This window comes from Callorhinus ursinus, unplaced genomic scaffold (genome assembly GCF_003265705.2).
Source record: "Callorhinus ursinus isolate GAN/ISIS: 27379988/994484 unplaced genomic scaffold, GSC_fseal_2.0 scaffold2, whole genome shotgun sequence".
Classification (NCBI taxonomy): Eukaryota; Metazoa; Chordata; class Mammalia; order Carnivora; family Otariidae; genus Callorhinus; species Callorhinus ursinus.
The window spans coordinates 42,222,218-42,248,990 of NW_027397064.1; the positions used below are offsets into that span (position 1 = coordinate 42,222,218).

Consider the following 26,773-nt stretch of genomic DNA (forward strand, 5'->3'; position numbering starts at 1 on the left):
TTATCCCCTTCTGCCAGAGATAGAAATGGAGTATGTCTGTGACGATACTAGAGAATTAGAGATTAGAGTGTGTGTGTGAGAGAGAGAGAACGCCCATGTGAAAGACAGACTGTGTGAGAGAGAGAGGGAGGGGACACACAGTGCTCCAGGCTTTCTTTTAAGAAACATAAGAATACTGTTCAAAGTACATGAACTTGGCTAAATTATGCATCAAATTCATAGTTCTCAAGTGTTCTGCCAAAGGCTAAAGCTGCAGATTATCCCTTCAGGAGGGGAAACAAAACCCCAGCACAGCTTTTTCTTGTGCGCTCCCTAATATTTCAGTGACATTTTACTTACTCAGTTACTGAGCAGGAATTTTTCCTCTTCAATATTTTATTGGAGTGTTTCAAGCAACACTAATAGCACAATATCCACTATTAAGAATTTCACACATCTGTTTAACTGCTGCACAAATATCATTCATTTATTGAAATTAACATTCTTAAGAACACATAATGGAAAAATGCTCCTCGGAAGAGGAAGGAGAATGTTGACCATCAATAGGACAAAGCTGTCTTCAAAAGATAAGAGATGTGGGAAACTGTTTCACAGTTGGGTGTTGAAGCACTCGAGGACGGACTTCGTCTATGTGCATGTATCCCCAGGTGCAAGGTTTGGGATGAGGAGGCTCAGGAATGTCTCCAGCTGCTTCCTTGATCTGTATGCAATCAGTCCTCCCTTGTTGGCCCACCGGTCCACGCCAGCCGCACCTTCGTTTTCCACGTGGTACACCAACTGTGGCCAGTCAAGCCCCGTTTCAGAACTTCTTTGCAGGCATTGTCTTAAATCTACCATTCCCCCACCCAGGGCCCTGAGTATGGCGTGAGCAGCACAAGAGTCCCACTTGAACGTGGTATCCTCTGAAAAGATGTAAATGTCAACAAGGCCTTGGACAACACAGAGGCTCTTGTAACCAGCCCCAGCTGCTGGGAACATGCGCTCGCCACATACACGTGACAAAGCGGCTTTGACAGTGTCCTTTTCACTTGTACTAATGACAGCTGAAAACCTGTGGGAACATTCCGCCTCAGAGCTGGTGTCTTCAGTCACTTGGCTCCGTGTGTCCCTGCCCTTTCTTTCAGAGTCGGGAAGCTGAAGTGAATGGATGTTGGTCCCCAAGTAAGAAAGGCCCCAGTAGCACTGTCCTTTCCACCTGCGGAAGAGAGCTTTTCAGTTCGGGGAAGTAGGCTATCACGTTTGTTTTTATTACTCATGTTGTTTTCCAACTTAATGATATGAAAATATATAATGCAGTGAGTCTCGATGCCCGGAAGCCTAGAAATAGCAAGCAGCTCATTCGTTTGTAAAATAACTCATGCTTGCAGGTGCCAGGTTGCTGCAGATTAGGAATGCTGGCTTTTTTTTTTTTAAGATTTTATTTATGTATTAGAGTGAGAGCAGGGGGAGGGGCAGAGAGGGAGAAGCAGACTCCCCGCTGGGGGGGGGGGGGCGGCAGAGGGGGGGTGGGGTTGATCCCAGGTGCCCAAGATCATGACCTTAGCAGAAGGCAGATGCTTAATCAACTGACACTTAATCAACTGAGCCACACAGGCGCCCCTGCTGTGGGTTTTATTTTATTATTATTATTATTATTTCCTGCTGTGGGTTTTAGATGTGATCTAGGACAATGTGAAAATATCTCTGGGATTTCTGGCCTCCAGGAACACAGCAGAATTTCATTTGCCACTTTTGGCGTTTAAATGAACAGATAAACCATCTCTTTTCAACCTGCAAATCTTTGACCATCCTTACCAGTTTTTCTTCATTTGGTGACCCCTTCTCATTCTCTTATTCACTAGCTCCACTTTGGCTTTAACACCAAGAAAGATGGACTCATTGTTTGTGGTCACAACAACACCAAACACTTATTTCTCCATGTTTAACTTATTCTATCGTGTTGGGTCGTTACTCTCTTTACAGAGGGGTAGAACGGGGCCTTAGAGAATAGAACCATGAGTGTGTTAGTCAGTGTTGGGATCTGCATGTAAACCAGGAAGCCTCACTCCACAATCGACACCAGTAACTGTCAGTCGTTCCTAGGCCACGATTATGTCTGCATCCAGTCCCAGTTCTTTTTAGTTTCTTAATAACCCTTTAAAGATAACAGAGACACATTTTCAGTTTGAAAGAAGGCAGGATAGAGGAAAAAAAGTCAAAATTGCAGAGGTGTCGTTTATGTCCATTAAAGAACAAATCTTCGTTGTGGAAAGTAACTCAAAGTTCAATAAAAATGTGTAGTCATATAGACATGGAAAACTAGGGCCTGTTTCAAAACTCCTTGCTTCCACCTGGACTCTACCATGCCCTGGAGTCAACCCAAATACAGGCCTTGGGGCAGAGGCAATGGACAGCCTGGCCACCTCCATGCTCTGTGCTGGAGGCCATGCAAGGTGGGGGCGGAGAGGCAGTATTTATAGGGAGAGCACCCCATAGTCAGGGTCTAACCCTGGCCATATCTACTCATCTTTTCACTGGACACTTCTCATATTTGTTTTGAAAATTTTCTAAAATTGCATGAATGTTTGACTTGGCTGTATTGATAGCACCTACCTTGTTTCAAACAGTGTTACCACTGTTCTATCAGTCTGGTTTTGAACGGATTCTAGAAAACAGGGACCGAGACTGATACCTTCCAAATGCAAAACTATGATTTCTCCAAGATAGACTTTCTTTTAAAAATTTCCGTCTGCATGCACCTAGCCCCCACTAAAATTATATTTAACCTGAGACTGAAAAGAGAAAGAATTTTAATTCAAAACTGCAGACTTTAGTAGGAGCACCTCAGTGTATCAAGTCACGGTAATGTCATGTCAAGTGATCATCTCGACAATAAGCAAAGCTGAGGTGGTGAATTCCCCAAACCACAATATACCAGAAATTTTCCTCTTTTACCTCAGGGTGTTTAGGTCTTGTGATACGAAAGGTTGGTTGATGACTCCCATTAGGGGCACCCCTGTGTGTAGGTCATAGACACCAATTAAAATGGTGACACACTGAAGTCCGCTAGGGAAGACTCCTTGGTTGGATTTAATGTCAGCAGAACCTCTTATATACTGATAAGTGGAATCTGAAAAAAATGAAGCAAATTTGTTTGGATTCAGGCAGTGATTATTTAAAAGATAATGACGGATATATCTATAAACTCTGCCCTGTGTCATTTCTGTCTTCTACTAATCTGGTAACTGCTATGGTCTGAATATGTCCTCCCCAAATTCTAACTCCCCAAAGGGGATGGTATTAGTGAGGCCTTTGGGAGGCACCTAAGTCATGAGGGTGGAACCCTCATTAATGTGATTAGGGCTTTATGAAAGAGGCTCTAGAGACATCCTTCGTCCCTTGTGCTATGCAAGGACACGGCGAGAAGCAGCCAGCTATGAAGCGGGAAGAGGGCCTTCATCTTACCCTGCCAGCGCCTTGATCTTGGATGTCCCAGCCTTCAGAACTTGGAGAAATAAGTTTCTGTTGTTTCTAAGCTACCTAGTCCACGGTATTTGGCTATAGCAGCCTGAACAGACTAAGAGAGCAATCAATCAAATTTTACCTTTGGTGTCACTGGTATGGAACTGTTATTTGAACTCTTGTACTTCATTTTTAAGATGCCTGTGTTCCATTTTCCCCAACTTTATGGGAACTCTTGAGGGGGGGACGAGGCGTCTGTAGTTCCTGTGGCATCTAGCATAGCACCTTGCATATGATAAGCACTCAGATACTCATCGCATGTCAAAAGCATTTAAAAGCTAATGACTCAGGAAAACTGGTGGAATTCTTTAGAGCTCTTACTAATCAGAGGGCAAGTGTAATGTGGCGGGATGGATGGGAAAATCTCCTTCCAGAAGGGTCTCGGGGTTGGAATTAACTTTTTTTTTTTTTGGTCCCTCAAAGTAGAAGGAAAGAGACCATGATGGTGGCACAAAAGGAAGAAACTGATGGTGCTCCTGTGAAAAAAAGCCAAGGAACCAGGTTTCCCCTTAAGAGACCTATATGCCAGCAGCCGACTGCCAACATCTGGTGAGTTAACAGCCGGCTAAGGGTGTGTGGGGCAGAAAAGTCCCCATAGCTGGCGAACAGATTTAACTCAGAATAGAGCCAAGAAATAGGAGATCCCTGTCCCTCAGAAACCTCAGCTAATGCTAATTTGCCATGAAGTGATAAAAGATTTTGGGAAAGATTCTTAGTCTGCATATGTAATCCATTGAATGAATGTTCTGTAATTCCCTAATGATTAAAGGCATTTTGATAATGTTATACTAGTATGCTTGCAAGATGGCAGGATGGGGGCATTTGCCTGGGAATGGTCCCAGTTGGGTTGGGTGGACTATGCCAGGCAAGTGGGAACGAGAAAAAGGAGGGACTCCGCAAATCAACAGCCAGGGCTTTCTATTAATAGCATCATTGAAATAGACCTACACTTTTTTTAAAACTCAGAGATTAGATTAGGGTTCTACCACAACCATGACCAAAAAAATAATAGATAAGATTTACACAAGGCTCACAAACTGAGTCCCATTCAGCTGTGTTTTGCTTGATCTATGCAGTGGTTTTGACTATTTGCTTAATTGAATTAGTAGTCAGTGGTTAAAAATTGGGAGGTATCACTTAAAAACCTGGATTTTCGTTTCTCTTTAAAACCTTGATGATCTCCTATGTGGCCACAATCTGCTGGAGCTGAGTGGTCTTTAAATGGCAGGTGTGTTCAATTAGTTAAAGCTACTATCACTTCATTATTCTGTTTTCTTTACCAGTCTGGCCCCCGAACTCTTTCAAAGATGAGTTAATTCAAGCTTTATATATATGCATGTGTGTGTACACACACACATACACATACACACCCACAGATGCACACAAATACATATCTGTTCTAGAAATGTTATAAATATACATGTATCTATCACAACACATCATCACACATGTACCTCAACCTTCATTATTCATTTTACAACCTTAAAATGTTAAAGATTTCTAGGAGAATTCAACTACACGCTCAATTTTTATTCTTCCAAACCTCCCCTGGCCAAGCGATTACTAATAAGAACCAATAAAAGCAAACACTCTCCTCTACTTACCTATGGGATCCACCCAAATTCCCAAAATGTCCTGTGGAATGTTGATCTCTACCGAATCCAGAGCTGGGTCAGTAAAGGTGACATCCTGATGAACAACCTTGGCTAATGCTTCAGACGCCAACTTGTTACCACTCAGGACTCTGCTAAGGAGCTCTACTGTTTCTTCCTCGGTCGGACACAGTCTCAGGATAATCTTCTCCCCTAGGATAAAGACAAACTAAAAGCCATTACATCTCGAGAGTTTCTGGGAAGAAAAACAACAGAGGGGTGGGGAGGAGCAGAAGCCGAGCACTTAAGATTAGGTGAGGGCAACATGTTCATACGCGTGCTTCCTAACCTGGTTAGCTGCCAGAATCACCCAGGGGGCTTCACAAGGTCCCAGCTGCCCAGGAGTCACACATATACCTAATATGAAGTGAGGATGGATTCCCAGCATCAAAGAAATGTCTTCCCAGAAAAATGTCCACGTGGGCAAATGCACACAATTCTGAATCCAGTCTAAGGGGGCTCGTGAACCAGTTAAGAACCCCTGAACCCTGAGTCTTCGCTGATATTTATTTATTTTTTTTAGAAGATTTTTATCTATTTATCCGACAGAGAGAGACACAGCAAGAGAGGGAACACAAGCAGGGGGAGCAGGAGAAGGAGAAGCAGGCCTCCAGCAGAGCAGGGAGCCCGATGCAGGGCTCGATCCCAGGACCCCGGGACCATGACCCAAGCCAAAGGCAGACGCCCAACGACTGAGCCACCCAGGCGCCCCTCAATGATATTTATGTTTTTTTGCCTTTTGCCTCTTAATATACATAGGTCAACCTGTTAATGTTTGAATAGGTTATTGAAAAGAAGAGAGGTCTTGTCAGCACACAGAAGTCCCTCTATCTCCCTCTAGGATACTGCTTTTAACTAAAAAGTGTTTCTGCTCAGTAAAGTACTATAAGATGAAGTATAACTAATCTTCACATGTGGTAAACAGTGTGACATGACATGACATGACATGACATACACAGAAACAGCTCTCCTCTGTGAACCCCACTGGAAAGCAAAGCTCCTTCTCCCAGTGACACCACAAGTTACCAAATGTGGGCACTCCAACCATCACGTTAAACATGCTTCTTAGACTAACCTTGTTTCCAGCTCCCAACAAAAGTGAGGAAAGAGGCTGGCAAAAATAGGCAAATTAATAGCAACAAAAAGTGATAGCAGTGGTGAATATAAACTTATAAAAAGCAGAAGACATGGCACTTTGGGGGTTTTGAGGTACAGAGACAAGTACTCCTAGCTACCCCTGCCAGGATCTGCATCATCACCTGAGGGCTTGTTAGACATTCAGAGCTTCAGGCTCCATCCCACAGTTGAGTGCTAAAGATCCCCCAGGTGATTCCCGTGATCATTAAAGTTTGGGAAGCACAGTATGAATCTATTGCAATGATGACTCTGAATCAGCAAGAAACATTCCATTGCATTTAGTGGAGTTAAATTCAAATTAAATTAAACTGTTCAAGTTAGGGAATAATAAGGCTAATCACTGCCACTTAACCAAGCACTGACACTGGGCTCAGGAAAAGTCATGGGATCAATCCAAGGAACAAATCATCTCACATCATTCCTGTGCTTAAAATTCTCTAGTGAATTCCCATCATACTTGGAGGAAAATGCAAACTCCTTCTGCAAACTTCATGTTCTCCTGCCTGCACTCACCTCCTCCATCCCATGCTCCACACTTCTCTACCCATCCGCCCCCCCACCCCCCGCCCATGCATGCTAACTTCATTCTCCCCTTCGGTTCTCAGGAACATGCTCGTGGAATGTCTTTTTGCCCCTATAATTCTAGATAAATGAAATATTAAAATAACTTTTTGAGGTAGCCAGACACAGGATTTCAAGCATAGGATTTCTTATCAGTTAGTCACAGGTGTTTTTATCCTTAAGTTTAAATGAGATTTCCGAGTGTCATAGAACTAATTGCATTATAATACATAGCCATGAAGGAAACAATCTTCCAGTATTAATCCGGAAATTAGTTTTTTTCCTTTGCAACTGTGCCTCTGGGTGTTTAACTACTGGTCACATGATCAATGATAAAAGTTCACTATTTTAATCTTCTACCATTAAACAAACAAAACACCCAAACTTAAAATAATCTGTTTTGCTGTAAAGGATCAGAGATTTTGATATTTTTATCTCTACCATCCGGGAAATGTGGAGGTACATCAATGGAGAATCTGGCCCACAGGAAACTAATTAAAGAAGACTTAAAATGTGGTACTAAAAGGAACCTTTTATTTAATTCAGCTCCTTTTACAGAGGTTCTGAGACCAGAGAACTGATGAGGTGAACAAGTTTTCGTTGCTCAAGAACACACAGTATTTCAGAGATGGGGCCTCTCTCTTCTCAGGCAAGGTCTATGGACTCCCCAGGAGGTCTATGAATGGGCTTAAAACTTGGACCTAAAATTGTCCATACAACTGTGTAATGTGCATCTGTAACTTCCGTTAGATTCTCAAAGGGCCATGCAACTTCCCCAAAGATTGTCCTATATTATCTTAAGTGCTACAGATTTATAGCTAAAAGAATACATATGGACTTGCTAAATAATTCCAAGATACCACCTCTAACTTAAATGGCATGATATTCTGAGATACTGAATGAAGCTTAACATTCAAATATGTTATTTACATGAAAGGCTTCCAAACATTCATTTATTTCATGATGCTGAAAGTTAGAATACCATATGGTGATTAAGTTACAAAAATACATTCAAATTCTTATACTTACCCAAATCATTAGTAAACTCATTCGATTCTTCTCCCAAAATTTTTTTTCCCAAGCCTGGAAACTGAATGATTCAGAGTATGACAAAGAAACCAAAAAACAAAACAAAGACAAAACAAAAACAAAACCCAAATCCCACATACATGTTCAATTCTGGTATTTTCATTTTGTGCTTCAAATTAAATAGCACAACTAGATCTGAAATTCAGAAGTTTACAATTCCAGAAATCAATCCCAGCATAAAAAGTGAAGTCACCTTGGTTCAGTACTTAGTTTTCTAACATTCTCCTGCTCCTCTGCCCCTTTAGGAAGTTCAAATCATGGTAGAAGTCTGCTTTCCTTACGTTCTGTTGAGTTTGCAGTACTTTAGAAACTTTATCCTTCCATCTAAGGGCCATAGAACTAGAATATTTGCAAAGGAGATATTTTAACTGTTGCTCTTCAGTAGCACCCTAGTAGCTTATGTGAGTTAACAACATTGCCCGAGTATCTAAGATGATTACTAATTAAGTTTAGAGGATAACAGAGTTTGCTTTCATTTTCAGGTGTTTTCTGCACCTGTTGGAGGTATCATCGGACTTCCGGCAAGAAGGCAATACAACAACAAAAAAAAAGGAAATATTTTATTGACTGATAATTAACACATCACTGTAGAATGAAAAAAAAAAGTGGAGCTAAGTAAGAATCTTCTCTCATCTCTGTATGACCAGGAAGCTTTCAGATACATTTTGCTTCTGATCCTCTCTGTAGTAAAGAGATTTTTTCTCAAGCTATGTGCTGAATTATGATATGCGTGATGTTCTCAGGGAACAAAAGCAAGGAAATGCTTCAACTATTTGAACTCAGTTATTTGCAGATGACCAATAATTTTAATACTGCCCACAACCATTTGTTTTTTCCTCTTCTGAAGGACAGTTCAAGTCAACAGGGGCTGCCAATGAGCCCATTCACCAAGGGCTGCAGCTCCATGTCCCAAGCCTACTTCAGGACTGGCTTCTGAGCTTACAGGATGTAAGCGTGTCATGAAGCAAAGACATCTTATCTAGCCAAAAGTCAATATCATTTCTTTGTTCATAAGTCCTATAATATACTTTACGAATGAACAAGTGCTGAACTTGTTACAATGCTTTGGGGCAAATATTAACTAATACAAGTTAATGTTGACACATTTCTAATTCAATTGCTCAACCATCCCTCATACCCAACTACCTTGATAAATAAAATAAATTTACTTCATTTATTGGAGCCGGATACTATAGGGCATGAAAAAGCAGAGTTTGTAGAGATTTCAAGGGGCCATTTATGCTCTCTTTCTGCCTGTGGTCAAGAATTCACTTAAATGATTCCATTTGATTCCCAATATTTTGGGAATTTCAGTAGAAACTATTTCAATATTTTGTAGTGCTTTCTGTCATAAAGTTCTATCCTCCCAAATCTTAAAAAAATGTGTTATTATTAGATTATAATATAAAGGCAACATAGTATTGCAAAGAGCACAAACTCTGGAGCCAGTCAGCATGTGTTCAAAAGCCGGCCCTGCCATTCACTTGCTGTGCAACCTTGGGCAAGTTACTTAACCTCTCTGTGCTTACCTTTTCTCATCCATTACATTGGAATAATAATTCTTACCTCATAAAATTATTATTGTTAAATAAATTAATATATTTAAAGCCCTTAGAAGTACCTGACACACAGTAAGGACTCAAATATCTGCTGGTCTTACATTATGTTATTACTACTTATGAGTAGTTTCTTTTCCCAGCCAGTTTAAAATACCTCGAATCACAATCATTGTTAGTTATAAACAATGATTTTCTATTAGAATAGAAGGGGATTTTCAGTCTTCAGGACTGTACCAGCCCATAACGGAGGCAACCATTAGATAAAAGATTACATCAAAAGGTGTGGGACAGGATCTGTCAAGTTAAAAAAAGTCAATAAAACAGTATGTTCTCAGTTCTACTGAGATAAATTCTTTGTGCCATTCACACAAATACACATAGAATGAAAATGTCCTTACAATATTTAGTAAAACATAGCTGTGGTTCTCTCTAGTGGTAGGATTAAGGATTCTTATTTTTGCTTATTTTCTGGAGAATGTGTATTATTTATTAAAAAGAAACTCATTAATAAATAAAAGCTCCATATCCAAATGTTTCTCTTCAGCTGTCAGAACTGTGATTTTTTTCCATATTTGCTTTTCTGTATTTTTAATTTTTTCTGCAGTGAACATTTTAGTAATTTTGTAGTCAAAACAAGCCGGGGGGACCCAGGTTGTTTATTAGAATCCGAGGTGTGTAAGAAAGTGACCTTTCTTACCTTGTTCTCCATATTCTGTTTTATAACTTCCTGTACCAGTACATCAGCCAGCGTCTTGAAGTCAACTGCAAACTTCTTGTTCTTTTCTCCCTCTTTCTTTTCTTCGATCAACAGCTGGAAGAGGGCTTCCTGCTGCCTGCATGCCCGGGCAATGTTGGCAGCTTTCTCAGACACACGGAGCAGCTCCCGGAGGATAGCTGACATTTCTGAACCTTCCAGTTGCAGCTGCTGGTGGAACTGGCACCCACCCTCTGGGCCGTCAGCTGGAAAAGTACAAGAATGTGAAAGAGAAAGCGGTTCAGGGAATGATGTCAGGGTGCATCTGGCACTATTAAACAACCCATCCGGATGTCAACCTGGTCAGCAGGGCTGAACAGCCCGTGCATGTCAGAGTCACATCCTCAGTGGGGAAGAACAGATAGCACCTAAAATGTGAAACTTATTTTTTAAATCCTTCAAAAAAAATGCATTTAATCTCAAAAGCCCATTATGCAAAGAACTGAAATCTCAGTGAAAGAAAGTCTTTGAGAATCTACATCAGAAATCCCTAGAATGACAGGCAGGTAGATACAAGCACAATGTTAAAAGGAAAGCCCAAGTCTTGGAATGACCTTAGAATGATCACACAGGCTTAGCGGCACTTAAAGGAGCGCTTTCTTTCACCATACTGGGGAAGAAGAGAGAAGTGCAAGAGGATTTATCCCACCAGTTTGGGGCCAACTTTCTAAAGTATTAAGCACCACACCAGCAAGTACTGCTGTGTCCTGTAAGACTCTGAGGCCACTCTTGGGCTAGCAGCCAACCTATCTCCCAGCCACTTTTTTTTTTTAATGGGGGAAAAAAAAGTCCCACTATCTGTGCTGCTGCAAAAGTTTAAAGAATAAAACACGTAGCTTGTTGGGACTTTAAAAGTTCTGGCTTCTAAGAGGTATGCTGTCATACCTTGACATAGCTATTGGGTAATTAGGAGAGAGACGTTTCTCATTTTTCAGTAGTGGCTACATTTGACTGAAAGTTTCAACAGGCTTAACATGCGATGTCATTGTGAGAATTACTGTGAGGGCTGTCAGCCTTGTTTTACAGTCAAGGAAACCAAAGCCTAGAGAGATTGGGTAACTTCTTCAGGGTTACACAAGACTAACGGCAGGGCTCTGAGTCAGTCCTACACACAAGCCCAAGCTCTCTATTCTCATAATCAACACTCTCCTTTAAAAAAAAAAAAAAAAAAAAAAAATTCCTTAATGGACGCTAGGAGGCCAAGGATTCATACAACAAAGATGCCAGTGCAATGGAGTTAATTGTGATGGTCATAGTTGCTTTGTCTTAAGTTTGCCAAAAAAATGCTATTTTCTTAAGATTATGGGTCAACCACCATGAGAAAATATATCCAACCTCAATGGTAAGAAAAGGAAAGTGAATAAAAACAAGACATCCTCCTTTACTATTAGGTAGACAAGGCTGTCGTAAGTTAGCATTCATTCTTGCACCTATCAGTGGAGCGGGTGCTGATACTCTGCTCTTAGGCATGCAAACAAGTGGGCTTCTAGAGGGTGTCTGAGGAAAAAAATGTATCAAGATCCCTAGAAATGTCACTACCTTTAACCAGTAATTCCATTTTGCCTTGATTTGTGTTTAAAAAAAAAGAGTTGGGTTAAAATATTTCTGCAAAAGAAGGATTAATATTATTTACAGTAGCAAAAAGAAATAATGGCACCTGTATGCTATAAATTAGAAGTTATAAACATAAACTATAAGTAATACACATAAAATGTATACACACACAGGTAGATACATATCTTGGAATACATATGCCCCAAGAGTATAAATTCAGTAACTTAGCTAATTTTGGTTTCTTAGTAAATGTTCTAAGTGATTATAAGTGAAGAGAAAATAATCTGGTGAACCAACAGTATCCAAATAGCTTATCTGAAAAGCAGCATAATTTGAAAGCTTTCTAGATAAACAATATCAGTATTGTCTATTTTCAACTTTGTGAAACCTTTTTTTTTTTTTTGAAAAGAAACACTATACCACTGCACTATTGCATAACCAAGAAACTTGCCCCGTGATGCCCTCAGAACACTCAGGTGAGCTCCTCACAGAGGCTAAAAACTCCAGGAACCAACACTCCACCTTCCCTCACACAGAAAGCGCTAAGTTTCTGCATAGCTGCCCCAGGGGTCTCGAGTTTCTCCCCTTTGAACTTCAGCTCTATTTCCTCAATAATGACCATCCTCCCACAAGTTGGGCACAGCAACTTGACCAGTAGGAAAGAAGTATCAGCTACAAACTTCAGTCCTGCAGTGAACAGGCGTACAGATTTTAGGAACTCATCATAACACAACAATCAGATTTTTCAGTTCCAAAGTTATCCTAGAGTCTATTCCGACCCTGGGAAGCACTATCATATTTTGTCAAGCTCCAGATTGAATGAACCAGTTTCAACTTGGGACTAAGCTTTCTCCAGTCATCCTAGAGAGCCCAGCACTCTTTGCCTTTCTTCAGGGTCCTGGCTCCCTAAAAAAGTCTCTCACAGATATCATTATCTACATGCAGAACTTTCTGATTAATTCGTGCAACTAACCTGCTACTTTCTGGTTGAATGAACCATTTCCTCCAGATGAACCGAACCACCATTCTCTCTGCTTCTCCCTAATAAGCTGCTTTCATATATCTCTCCCCATCTGTCCTCAACTCAGTTCACTAAAACCATAACCCTGAGGGGAATGCTGGGCAATTCATCCTCACCTGGAATGATTCAAATGGAATAACAAATTATCTGTGGAGAAACTGAGGTCTCATTCGATGCTAAATTTCTTCAGGTTTATCCATAACTATTACTAACACTTGCAGAAACTATTTTTCAGATGATTTTTTAAAAAGATTTATTTATTTTAGAGAGAGAAAAAGAGGGAGAGTGTGTCCGGGGGTGGAGAGGGAGAGAGAGAATCTCAAGGAGACTCCATGCTGAGCGCAGAGCCCAATGCACGGCTTGATCTCAGGACCCTGAGATCATGACCCTGAGATCACAACTTGACCCAAAAGCTTAACTGACTGAGCCACCCAGGTGCCCCACTTTCAGATGATTTTTTAAAAGCAAGTTTACATATTCATTTTTGACCTAAGTTAGTTTTATTTAAACATTTCAAATACTTTAAATGAACTGTATTATAGACTCGTGATTAGTTATGACATTTACAATAATTTAATAGCTTTGAATACAGAAGAAATTGTTTTTGATTAGTGTTTCTTAATAATGGATCTGAGAACCACTTGTATCAGAATTAACCAAGGTGCCCACTAAAGAGACAGATTCCTGGGCTTTGTCCCAACTTGGTGAATCAGAATCTCTGGGGACAGGGCCCAGGAATCTGCATTTTTGTCAGCCTACTAGATGATGCTAAACACTGATTTAATAGCTGCTGTTCTTCAGGCCCGCTTATTCTTCTTCAACACCATGCTGGCAAGTCCATGGGGGCTGGCGCCTGCTGGCACATATCTTGGTGGAACTGTGGAGGCGCAATGGTTCTGCTACCCTTTATCCATGTGCGGAGAGAGGCCCCAGTTAAAATAATAACTAACGTGTTCAGTGCTTACTGTATGCCAGGGATCCTTCTAAGCACTTCATATATATTGTTCATTTACTTCTCACACAACCTTATGAGGAAGGTACTATTATCTCTATTTTACAGATGAAGAAACCAAGGCATGGGACATTTGAGTAGTTTGTCCAAAATCACACAGCTAGGAAGTGGCTGGGACAAGATTCAAGTCCCAGGAAGCTGGCAGATGCCCTCACTGTTAGCCAGCACTCTAGCCAATAAAATTCTTCCATAAATTCTTAGCTGTTAACTCAGGGGAGGAGTAATTATTGGGTAAATAATCATAAGCATATTATAAGGTACACTATATAGCAAAAAAGTAGAGAAACACACCTAGTTGATAGCAGTCACTAGTTTAACTATTAAAATCACTGACATTTGACTTCCTTTCTACTCTTAGAAAATCCTTTTTCCCAGCTGATCCCCAATGTAAAGCATCTTTGCTGGATGATAAAATCTAATCCATCATATTCTGCTGATGTCTCTCTTAACTGGCTGCCTTGGCATCAGGGGGAAGGGCTTAGCTCATGCCAAATATCTAATTCCTCTTGTATTAGTTTGCTAGGGCTGCCATAAGAAAATACCACAGACTGGGTGGTTTAAACAACAGAAATTATTTTTCTCACAGTTCTGAAGTTCCTAGAGCAAGGTGTCAGCAGGTTTGGTTTCTCCAGAAGCCTCTCTCCGTGATGTGCAGATGGCCACCCCCTTGCTGTGTCCTCATATAGCCTTTCCTCTGTGCATGAGCATCCCTGGTGTCTCTCCCTCTTTATAAAGACACCAGCCAGATTGGATTAGGGCTCACCTGTATGACCTCACTAAACTTAATCACCTTTTGAAGGCCCTGTCTCCAAATACAGCCATGTTATGAGGTACTAGGGATTAGGGCTTCAACATACAAATTTGGGCGGGGGACTACAACTTATCCCCTAACACCTCTCCTGAAAGAGAGACCTTGGTAATCTTAGCAAATGTCAACAAAATCTATCCCTTTGTCTTTTGTTTTCTGGCCAAACAGAAATGGAGGAGGGTTCTCTTCCCCATTTATATGGTCAATGAATTTAATTCTGTGAGTCATTCTTTTCTACTAGGAGCCATTCATTTTAACAGCCAAATCATTGATGATGTAGTGAACACTGAAATAACTTCTCATAAGCCTTACTTTGTGACAACCTATTTCAAGGCATATTTGATCAGAACAGGTTTCTTTTTTCTTTTTTTTTATGTTATGTTAATCATCATACATTACATCATTAGTTTTTGATGTAGTGTTCCATGATTCATTGCTTGCGTATAACACCCAGTGCTCCATTCAGTATGTGCTCTCTTTAATACCCATCACCAGGCTAACTCATCCCCCCACCCCCCTCCCCTCTAGAACCCTCAGTTTGTTTCTCAGAGTCCATAGTCTCTCATGGTTCATCTCCCCCTCCAGTTTCCCCCACTTCATTTTTCCCTGCCTACTATCTTCTTTTTTTTTTTTTAACATAATGTATTATTTGTTCCAGGGGTACAGGTCTGTGATTCAACAGTCTTACACAGTTCATAGCACTCACCATAGAATATACCCTCCCCAATGTTTATTTTAAAGATTTTATTTATTTTTCAGAGAAAGAGAGCACACAAGCAGTGGGAGTGGCAGGTAGAGGGTGAAGCAGGCTCCCTGCTAAGCAAGGAGCCCAGTGTGGGACTCGATCCCAGGACCCTGGGATCATGACCTGAGCTGAAGGCAGATGCTTAACCAACTGAGCCACCCAGGTATCCCTGATCAGGTTTAAAGAAGTTACATTCCTCATCATCTCAGACCAAATGTATGTTAACCTAAGTGTATCACAATGTCAGATAGAAATAGTCTCTTTAGCTTTTGTGGGGTTTTTCATCTCCAGTTGGAGAAATGTTGAATAAATTGAAATGGGCAAAAAATGCTCTTAAGACTTTTCCTGGAAGCCTAAATCTCTCTACACAGACAAAACTCAATTTTAATTCCTAACCATTCTCTCATTTCATCAAAACACCAGTGTTTTAAAAATCACATTTGAGGGGCGCCTGAGTGGTTCAGTCAGTTAAGCATTTGCCTTTGGCTCAGGTCATAATCTCAGGGTCCTGGGATGGAGCCCCACATCAGGCTCCCTGCTCAGCGGGGAGTCTGCTTCTCCTTCCTCCCTCTCCCCCCAGCTTGTGCTCTCTCTCAAATAAATAAATAAGATCTAAAAAACAAATCACATTTGAATAATATACACATATTTCAGTTGTGATAAATAGTATAGTGGGAAAGACATAGGCTTTTGGAGACAAACCTGCGCTCAAAGCCTTGCTTGGCCATTAACTAGCTGTGTGGCATCAGGTAATTTCCTTACCCTATCTGAGCCTCTCTCCTCATCTGCAATATGAGTATAATACTTAAACTGCCAGAACATTGTGAAGATCAAATGAGATATTTCTGGAAAAGTACCCAGCCCAGAGCTTTGCATATAGTGGATCACAAATGACAGCTATGGCTTTTAAACACAACCTCCCAGGAACCACAGTCACGTGTCCTTACTTGAGAAAATAAGAGGCTGGCAACTTTATATGGGTCACCGAAATCTTTTCTGAAAATTTACTAGTCCATTAAACCCCAAAGGCTGGGAACTACTTGTAATTCTCTGAGTGACCCAGAATAAGGTTCCTGTATGTGGGCCAGATCTGATTGCTTCGGTTTCTGGGCGTCTGGCTGGAAACTTGGCTCCTGGAGGCTGCACAACTTCTCTGGCGTCATGGTAGATGGTCTATGGGTGGCTTGGCAGGATCATCATAATGTCAGGGGGGCACATTTTGTCAGGATATTTTGTGGGCATTCGAGGGCCAAGTGTGTCCATGCTTGTGCGAAGAGCCTGGCTGTACCAGAAGCTGGCCATGCCCTTTTGCTGTTCAGAGTGACAGAAGTGTGACCACATGGATAAAGGCCCTCAAGAAAACAGAACTTCTCTCTCATGAATAAGCAAGTAGGTCAGAGCATTTCCATGGACATTCATTTCTTCCTGCAGATAATCCACGCCTTGTAGAGAGCCTACGTTTTTGCCCAGTATCCAGTGACTCCACCCCACCCCCACCATTCATATCCTGAATTGTTTTTCACTGGTCCTCTGAAGGTGGATGGTTTGAAACTATTGTGTGGTGGCCCTTCCTGACAGGTATTGCCGTTGTGGGGGGCGGGGGGAGGCCAGACTTCCAGGAGATACCCAGGTGTTTAAAAGAAGGTGTTTGTGGTGGCCTCTCTCAGGGGGGGTGCACATGTCCAGGAGTCTCCCTAGGTGCACATGTGCCAAGCAGCTGGCCAAGGTTCCATTTAGTGCACATTGCTGTTGTAGGGGAAACAGACTTCGCCCCCCTCCAGTTCCTGCTCCATACTCAGCATTGCTTTAGGTACTAGTGTAGAGTGGCGGCTGCCCTGGCTGAAAGGAAAGGGGACAGAAGTGGGCTCACACAAACTATGTCGGGGGTCTCCATCGGCTCAGCTGGAGCAACCAGCGAGGGCTAATGTGCAACTTGCTATAAATAGCCTCTCCTGAGACCACTGTGGATCTTTCATCTGCCCATCTGGTTACCTAGGCCAGAAGGGACCTATATCATAAGCATTGCTAGGTATTTAAATACTAGCTTTAAGCTCTCTGGAAACTAAATTATCTTTCCAGTGGATAAGCCATGTTCAACCTTCAGGTATTCGACTGTCAAACATTTCTCAGAATCCGTTAAGTAGTACAGAATGGGACCGTCTGTACTCTTTTGGTGTTATTTCACTTTGATATATATAATATTGCTGTCATTGATTTGTAGATTCTAAGTTTAGCATTTAATAATTGATTTCCCACTATCTGTCCATTTACTCCTTTGCTCTGGACAGATTCTTAATTTGTAAATGCTATTCCCTCTGGTTGATGATGCCCGTCCACTTGCCTTCTATGCCTGATGTTTAACTTGCCTTCTCATAATGAGTTCATGGGCAAGAAACTTGAACAGATAACTTTATAAAGGAGGATATTCAAATGGCCAACAAACATATGAAAAGATATTCTACCTTGTCGGTAATCAGGAAAATGCAACTTAAAATCACAACAGGATACCACTACATTTCCAGCTCAAATGTGAAGACTAAAAATCTCAAGTTTTGGTGAGGATGTGGAGCAATGAGACTCCTACACTGTGGTGTGAATGAAATTGGTAAAGCAAATGTTGGAAATTATTTGGAAGTTGTTGAATATAATCATAACCATTTTCCTTTTAGACATATACTCAACAGAAATTCATGTGTGTATATATTAAAAGACATGCACAAGAATATTTATGAGTAGCATAATTTGTAATGACCTAACACTAGAAATAATGCAATCATCTTTCATTCTCTCTCTCTCAAATAAATAAATAAAATCTTAAAAAAAAGAAGATGGGATAACCCGTGGCACATTCACAAAGGATAATGCTATACAGCAGTGAGAATGAATGAATGAATTACTGCTGCAGGCAACAATGTAGACGTATCTCACAGAAACAAACAGTTGTGTGAAAGAAGTCAGACACAAAATAAATATATACCGTGCAACTGAATTTATTTGAAGTTTGAAAATAGGCAAAACTAACTTATGGTGTTAGAGGTCACAATGGTGGTTCCCCTTGGAGAAGAAGGAGGAATTACTGACGGGGGGATATGAAGGGGGCTTTTAGGCACTGGTAATTGTGGATCTGAGTGATAGTTGCCTGAGTAGGCTGACTTTGTGTAAATTCATCAAGTTGTACACTTAGAACCTGCATACTTTTCTGTATTTCTAATTTGATAAGAAGTATTTTTAAAAGTATGTGCGTGTGGAGAGAGAGAGAGAGAGAGAGAGAGAGAGAGACAGAGGACAGTCCGTTCAACAGTTGGCTCCTCCAGGAACCGTTCCTGACTTTCCCTCATCTTGTGCACCCGGGCCATGGGAGCAGAGAAGCAGGCCAGATCTCTATCCCAACTCGCCAACACTTCTACATTGGTTTGCTTCTCTGTGCTCTGTCTGGCAGGAGATTTAAAGGTGTGCGGTGGTTTCTTAAAACTCTTAGTGTGTGGTTTCTTAAAACTCTTAGCATATACTTGAGAGGTGTTCAATAAATGGTGGCTGATGAACTTCCTCTTGGCTTTGTAAACACAGAATTCATCCTTGTAATATTGTTTATTGTACTTGGATTTTACCAGCATTACCCAGGGCCGTTAGGCATGTGGGCCCATATTTATTTATATAAAAGTCTACATCTATTCTGTACTCATTTACAAAAATGAACCAAAGCTGTATCTGGATGACTAGCAACTGAACCACATTTTGTGCCAACTCAGAATCTGAGGTTATGCTTTGTCATCTAGAGGCAACCTATCTTGACAAGATTAATTTACTTGATTAAAAGACCAAAATAGTGAGTTTAATTTGGTTTTGTTAGAAAAGACGTTAAATATGGGCTATGTAAACCCATCTATTTAACCTTCATATTTCTCCCTCCCTCCTTCCTAACCTTCAGATAGCGTTGACATACATGCTACTTCTCAGCTGATCAGTCGGCCTCGCCATAGCTCTGTCAAGGCTGCTGGTGGACCATAGTAGTCCATGTTTTTGCTCACTGATGCTGCTTAAAGCAATAGATCACAAAAAGGTCCTCTGTCTCCAATGTTCTGGTAGCTTATAAATGGGATCTTGTGCTGAAGCAGTGTTTTCCAAATTAGGAAGATCAGGAACTAACTGGGACACTTGTTAAGAATACAGATATTTAGACTTTTCCCCTGGATATATTGATTCAGGAGATCTAGACTGAGGACAGGAAACATCACTCAGCTGATTTTTATCTGACAATTTAGGGAAACAGGAGGTGCACCAGTCAGCTCTGTGTCTCATTGGTTACTTAGAAGCAGAACAGAGAATCCTATAGCTACCGCAACCAAGAATGATGGGCCTTGGTCAGCTAAAGGGTCAACTTAACATTGCCTTCTTTGTAACAAAAATTAAACGCTGGGAAAAAAAACACGCAAGTTGATTTACCTAATTAGCATTCCACATTAGCATGATACTTGCATAAATTATCCATTCAAAGATTCCCCAGAATTCATTTGAAAACTATGAAAAAGTATTCCATTCAGAAATATTTTTAAATTTGATAGTGACCCTTTTTTAGCCTTTTCTCCATAGTTAGGAATATTTTCACTAAATAGAAACTCCATTCACTTGGATAGTTTTCTTTCTGCTGCATTTCAGTTATATGTTTAATTTTTTATATATATGGTCAAGGATGTGTTTAGAACAAATGTGGTGTCACAAATGTAGCCTGAAATCCCACAGAAAATGAAAAATAGAAGCAGATTCGGTGTAACTATCTTAACTGTAGGAAAGAATACACATTTTTAAGAATACAAATGTAATATATAATTAAGGCAGAAAGAAAAGACATGAGATGTATGGCTCACAGAAAGAATCTTTTCCAGTAGTATATAATTTATAGTTGTGATAATTGTTAATCAGAATCTAGGCTTACTACTCTTCAAATCTGTTTCAATGTTTCCTTTCAAAGGTAACATTTTTCAATCATTTTATCTTTTTTTCTGAACACCTGCAACACTTACTTTTGGCACCAACCCATTTAACACTTGCCTTTTATTGTCTGCCTGGGCTTCCTGGTAGAAAGAGCTTTTGTTTAGGCCATAAGAGAGCTGGTTCTTGAGCTCTGCTTTGCCTTGAACCAACCAGGTTTTCCAAGTCGCCCAACAAGGGACTTGTGTTCCTTATTTTTGTAAACATAAAAAAGGAAAGGAGGGACACAGAGCTTGAAGGAGATGATTTCTATGGTCTGTTCTAGTTCAAAACGTCCTTGTTTTTTATATTTATTTTCCAAATAAAAGCGATTGGGGAATATTATCCAGCCTTAAAAAGGAATGAAATTCTGGTCCATTCTACAATGCAGGTGAACCTTGGAAACATTATGCTAAGTGAAATAAGCCAGACTCAAAAGAACAATTATTGTATGATTCCACTTATGTGAGGTACCCAGAGGAGTCAAATTTGTAGAGACAGAAAGTAGAATGGTGGTTAGTGAGGTTGGAGGAAGAGGAGAGTGGGGAGTTACTGTTTAATGGATCCAGAGTATCAGTTTGAGATGAGGAAAAAGTTCTGGAGATGGACAGTGGTGATGGTTGCATAGCAAAGGGAATGTACTTAATGCTTGTGAATTATATACTTGAAAATGGTTAAAATAGTAAATTTTATGTTACATGTATTTTACTACAATTTTTAAAGAGTAAAAAATAAAATTATAGGTTTGAAAAATGCACCTTTTATTTTTTAAAATTTTATTTCAGAGAGAGTGCACGCGCGTGCAAGAGAAAGCAGAGAGCGCATGAGCTGGGGTGGGGGAAGGGCAGAGGGAGAGGGAGAAGCAGAGTCCCCAGAGTAGGGAGCCTGAAGCGGGGCTTGAACCCAGGACCCTGGGATCATGACCTGAGCTGAAGGCTGACAGTTAACCAACTGAGCCACCCAGGTGCCCCAAAAATGCACATTTTAAAAACTTGATATTTATCATCTACTTAATGAGGGCATAATAAATATTTGTTGATTGAATGGAAAAAAATGAGGTTGGGGAAGGGCATGAAATATTAGGTTGAAAGAAGGGCACAAGTTATTTGTCTTGAAGTTGATTTTTTACAGGAATCACACTGGGTTTTAATACTTAGATTGTATGTTCATATGCAGTAGTTTGGGTGTGGGTGGAGGGGCTAATGAACATTATGAGGTCCTAAGCCCCCCATCCAAGCCAGCCCTTGGCCGTCATTATTCTCTAATAGACTATAAATTCCTTGAGAGCAGGATACACATTATTTTTTTCCATCTCCTCATGACACACAGTGGGAGTTCTGTTGGTTGATTGATTGATTTTCATTCCATTGGAGATAAACATGTTTAAAAGGACTTTCTTCCACCCAAATTCATCTGCAAGGGATTACTCATTTTACAAGTTTTCAGATTATAACTGTTAGAAAATGTGATTCAGAGGAGTTCTTTACAGATTTTTTGGAAGATGGCTATTATTTTTTTTTACTGTAATGATAAAATAACATGACCAAAATACATTTTCTGAATATTATAGTAGGAAAGCAAAGGTCATAGATCACATTATGTATCATTTTTTTGCAGACTGGGTTTAGCAGGATACCTCCTGTCATTCTACTTCTACTTTGTAGAGGCAAAAGTTGATTTTTAACAGATATTTACTAGTGTTGAATAAATCAATACCCAATATTGAATGTAACATTTGCCTTTAAAGGAACACAACTAATAAAAGAATATAGTCCTTTTACTTGAAAAGTTCAAAATAGTAAAAAGACATAAATGTTTTGTTAGAGCCAATATGTAAATCTACTAAATTCTCTTGCCTTCTTGCTAATCCTGCACCATGGATAACTGTCTAAGCTGGGTAATATTTACCTTCTTGATCTGATTCTTTATTTCTATCTCCCCCATTCTTTGCTATTAATGATGCTTACCATCAGCCAATTTTTTTTAAGATTTTATTTATTCCTTTGAGAGAGGGAGCACAAGCAGGAGGAGCAGAGGGAGAGGGAGAAGCAGGCTCCCCACTGAGCTGGGAGCTAGCCATGGGACTTGATTCCAGACCTGGAGATCACGACCTGAACTGAAGGCAGATGCTCAACCTTCTGAGCCACCCAGGCACCCCAACCATTAGCCATATTTTTAAAACAGACATATTATTCCCAGATCAAATTGGGATTATATGTGATTATATGTGATTCTTACAGACTCCCAGAAAAAAAAATGGTAAGTGCTCTAGACTTTGGAAGATCAGATCCTATTTAAGAAGCAACTGATATTGAAAAATTATGACATCACTGTAACTAAATTAGGTTCTCCTTAAGCAATATTAAAAGACCGGTTTCCTTTGCTCATTTGAATTTAACTCTTTTGTTATTAATTATAACTCTCATTAGCATTGTGGGAAATCTACCATCATCACTCTGTGAAGAAAAGGACAAGTATCTATTGATATAGTTAGCAAATACTTACATTAACTTAAACTTGGATAATTAAGTTAGGAGATTTTAAATATTTAGTTGATTAAAAATAAAAACAAGCCAGCAAACAACCCTCTCCACCCCTCAAAAGAAGTAAAGAAAAGGAATGGAGAGAGAAGAAAAGGAAAGAAAACTCTGACCCTTTCCATTGTGGTAATTCATCTTAACAAATTCTTTTATAGATGTTTAATATTCTATTTTGCTAATTTGTTCTTATTATAATTGACCATATTTTATTCCCAAGGAAAGCATTTTTTTTCTTTTTTGGATTGGGGCTAGGTCATTTTAATAAAAGCTATAAATAAGTTATTAAAATTTGCATGCTTGTCTTCTCTAGTTAGGAGAACGAAAGGGGCAGAAAATAAATCTGTTATATGAATGAGAAATGATCACGCACAGTATTTTGTTGTGGTTTACTAGTCACAGGAATCTGCATTATAGCCCATTAATAAGAGGTTCCTATAACATTAGAGGACTTGAACTAACATTGCATACCACATAAAGACTAAACATGCAAAAATGTTTGCTAGGTTCAGTCACCAGGAGGCTTGACTACAAAAGGATATAAAAGTTTCAGATTTCCTAAATGGGTGACACCATTATATTAGGAAAATCATAGCTTCCACGTAAGAACATTTTATGTCCAAGGGCGCCTGGGTGGCTCAGTCAATTGAGCATCTGCCTTTGGCTCAGGTCATGATCCCGGGGTCCTGGGATCGAGTCCTGCATCGGGCTCCCTGCTCAGCGGAGAACCTGCTTCTCCCTCTGCCTGCTGCTCCCCCTGGTTGTGCACTCTCTCTGGCAATAAATGAATAAAATATTTTTAAAAAACATTTTATGGCCAGGAATGAGAAGAGGTTATATCAGCTATTCATTCCAGCAACAGTTATTTCCCACCTGTGCTTCCCGACCTTGCTTTTTTAAAATTTTTTTATCATTTTGACCTATTTGAAGTATCATCTCCTAACCTTAGAGACTCTGATTCAGGAAGTCCCAGGCTGCAACATGGGAATCTTTTTAAACCACTTTTGTGGCCCACCACCTGAAGTAATTTTTTAAATTAAGCAAATTTGGGAAACATTACTACACTAATCACAAGAGATGTGAAACAAAATGCTATCAACTCTGCTTTGTTTCTAAACTCTTAAACCAAACTAAAACATCAATGTACAGAGTTTTATTAGCTTCATTACAAGATTCAAAATACTTTAACAAGGACATTTATGAAGGACACACATCCAGAAAAAGTTCTCATATATATCATCCTCACCTTTAATAAATGAAGAAAACACTTGTTTTTATTAATCACTTTATATAACATAATTATCTTCTGTATAATTTATCTACAAGATGAAGTAGAATAAGACATTTCCTAATTGTTATCAGAGACAGAAATAAAAGAAGAAATACATATATAATGAGAAATTTTATAACATTCATTTGACAGTCCTTGTATGTCCAAATAAGACATTTTTCCCCCCAGGACTATCACAAGTATAGTTATAATTTAAATCTGTAATAAGATATTTCACATCAAATGGCAAGTCCAGGCTGCAATCTCCAAGCACGTGGTGATTTAGTCCAAAAGCATGAAAAGAAACAGTAGCTTATTCTATGCAAAAAGTGTAACTTTATGCATCTTATGTAATCCTCTTTATGACCAAGAACTAACTTCAAGAGTAGTAGAAAAATCCACAAAAGCTTAAAAATAAAGTGGCTTCTAAATAAGAATTCAAACAAATATGTGTTGAAAAATGAACTCTTCCATTGCCTTTATGTTTTTTTCTTTATATTCCCTATTTTTAAAGTTAAAAATGAGGTCACTTAGCTAATTCATCAGTCAATAGTAGGTCAGTGGATTACTTTCATCATTAGACTATTATAGGGCTGAGCAGGGCTGATCCTTATCAGCTGGTTGGGTTTCAAAGTTAGGAATCACAGGAAAAGGAACCCCAAAATGTTTTATTCAACACGTGGGATCCACTTAAGTGGTTCGTCCATATAGCCTTAACCCACGGTTCTTTTGAAGTGAATTCCATTCACACAGTGGGCAAACTTATGCTTATTCAATGTCTTAAAATTAGCTTTAGAACTGGGAATCTCCAAAATATACACCTTAGTTGTTTATATGTATTCTTCATGGATGGACTAAATAATCTAGGGATTTTTTTTTTCATGCTCTTTGTGCCTAACAGCGTTCCTGATTCGGCCAAACCCCTGTTAAAATTTTTCCCACCAACTATTCTGGCCACGCCAACTATGAATGCATATCTCACAAAACCGCCCTTCAAAATGCAGAGAATTAAAAGCAAGGAAGTAAAGACTTTTCTAAATATAGTCCCATCGTGTTTATTTTACACTCATCTAGTAGGTCACTAGCGGCAGCCAGCAGCTATGGACACTTAGAAGCATCTCCCAAAGCAAAACCAAGGGGCGCTTGACAGCTACGCCATCTACCTGTTGAACCTGGGCCACTGCTCTCGACAACTGTCAGCTTCTTCGACCTAGAAATGCTAATAATGGTCTTTTTTTTTTTTTTTAAACAAAGTTGTTTTCTAATCTTTCTTCCCACCCTCTGTTTCTTTCGGGTTATTTCTGCCGGGCGTGGGGGAGCCGCGGGATTCGCGAGCTCCTCGGCCGGGCTGGCTACAGCAGCGATTCGGGGCGGGCCGGGCCGGGTGGCAGCCTGGCCGCCGCGGGCAGAGGTCGTCACAGGCCGGGGCGCAGAAGCACGGAGCCTCCCCGCCCCGATTTTACTCACCTACCTTCCGCAGGGGCGATGGGGCGCGTGTCGGTCGCCCAGCCCGGGGACCCAGATACGAGGATTAGGGAAGCAGTGGCGGGACGCGAGGGGCACGTAAGAAGGAGAACGTATTACCTAAGCCGGGGATGCGGAGCGAAGTAGGCTGCAGCCTTTCCCTCCAGAAACGGAAGAGGCGGGGGAGGAGGAGGAGGAAAATGCGGCGGCGGCGGAGGTGGCCGGCGAGGAGGCGAGCGGAGGGGCTGCAGGCGTCTGGCCGCAGGTTCAGCGCTGCGGCGAGGGGCCGGGAGCTCGGCGGAGGCCGCCCGAGGGGGAAGCGAAGGCGGCCGTCGCGCTCGCTGCCTGGCTCGGCGGTGGCTCGCAGACCTCAGCATCCGCGGGGCCGCCGCCCCCTCGGCTCCCCGGGGACCGCAGCGTGGCAATGCGGTGACGCCTCGAGGCTCCCGGGGCGGGCGAGGGCATCCCACGCCCGCCGGGGCCAGGCCTCTGCGACGTCACAAGTGGAGCGTGATGATTCAGGCTGGGGGTGCGAGGAAGCAAAGGGCTCCCGGGTCACCTCATCCACTGTTTCTGTACTTTCTTTGTAGCCGCCCACGAATTCGCTTGTAAAATCTTCCTCCTCCATTTTCCCGTCCACTTCTTTGGAGATTAAGGGTTTGGCAGACGGGTCGGCAGCTGGGAAGATAAGACTTCCTGCCCGTGGCATTCGGGTCCCATTATTCTAATAGAAATGTCAAGTGTGCTGGTTGTTGTTCAAACCACAGCAGTGTCTCCTGGGCGCTTGCCTTATAAGGTGTGGGCCTAGGGCACCTTGACAGGAAGCACATCATGGGTAGGGAACTTCTCTCTCTTCAGCCCTTTAAACTGTGGCATTCAGTATACCTTAAAAAGGGTTTAGAATTGGGGGGGAGGAGTCCAAGTTTGGAAAAGCAACATAAGATTTTGAGTAGAAGGGGCCTGACAGCTGGCCCAGCAAGTTGAATGTTGTTTGTGGGTGCATTGGGCTTTCTGCACATCCTTTGCCTTCCTGGCACGCCTAGTTAATGATCAAGTCTGCAAGGCCCCAAATAGGGTAAATGAAAGAGGCTGCTGCTGCGGGAGTAACTGGAGGGCCAGAGAGACCAGTATCTATATACCT

General features: G+C 40.9%; 1 protein-coding gene and 1 long non-coding RNA gene across 4 annotated transcripts in view; one reads left to right on the forward strand and one right to left on the reverse strand.

Moving 5' to 3' along the window:
• Positions 1–9,996, forward strand: part of LOC141370648 (uncharacterized) — a 40,860-nt gene extending 30,864 nt beyond the window's left edge. The window contains exons 3-4 of the long non-coding RNA XR_012374897.1: positions 3,925–4,050; positions 8,423–9,996. This is a non-coding gene — a long non-coding RNA (uncharacterized lncRNA). The remainder of the gene's footprint in view (positions 1–3,924; positions 4,051–8,422) is intronic.
• On the reverse strand, positions 440–26,393 carry INPP1 (inositol polyphosphate-1-phosphatase). 3 transcript variants are annotated; one of them, XM_025848590.2, is made up of 6 exons: positions 25,753–26,393; positions 10,197–10,459; positions 7,881–7,941; positions 5,106–5,306; positions 2,935–3,109; positions 440–1,195 (listed from the first exon to the last, which is right to left on the reverse strand). In XM_025848590.2, exons 2-6 carry the CDS (start codon positions 10,398–10,400, stop codon positions 628–630), a joined length of 1,209 nt encoding a protein of 402 aa, XP_025704375.1. In that variant the 5' UTR covers positions 10,401–10,459; positions 25,753–26,393; the 3' UTR covers positions 440–627. The 3 variants fall into 3 exon arrangements, with proteins under 3 accessions (XP_025704375.1, XP_025704379.1, XP_025704385.1); XM_025848594.2 differs by having other exon boundaries at positions 25,636–25,768; XM_025848600.2 differs by having other exon boundaries at positions 25,640–25,763.
• Positions 26,394–26,773: the final 380 nt, after the last annotated feature.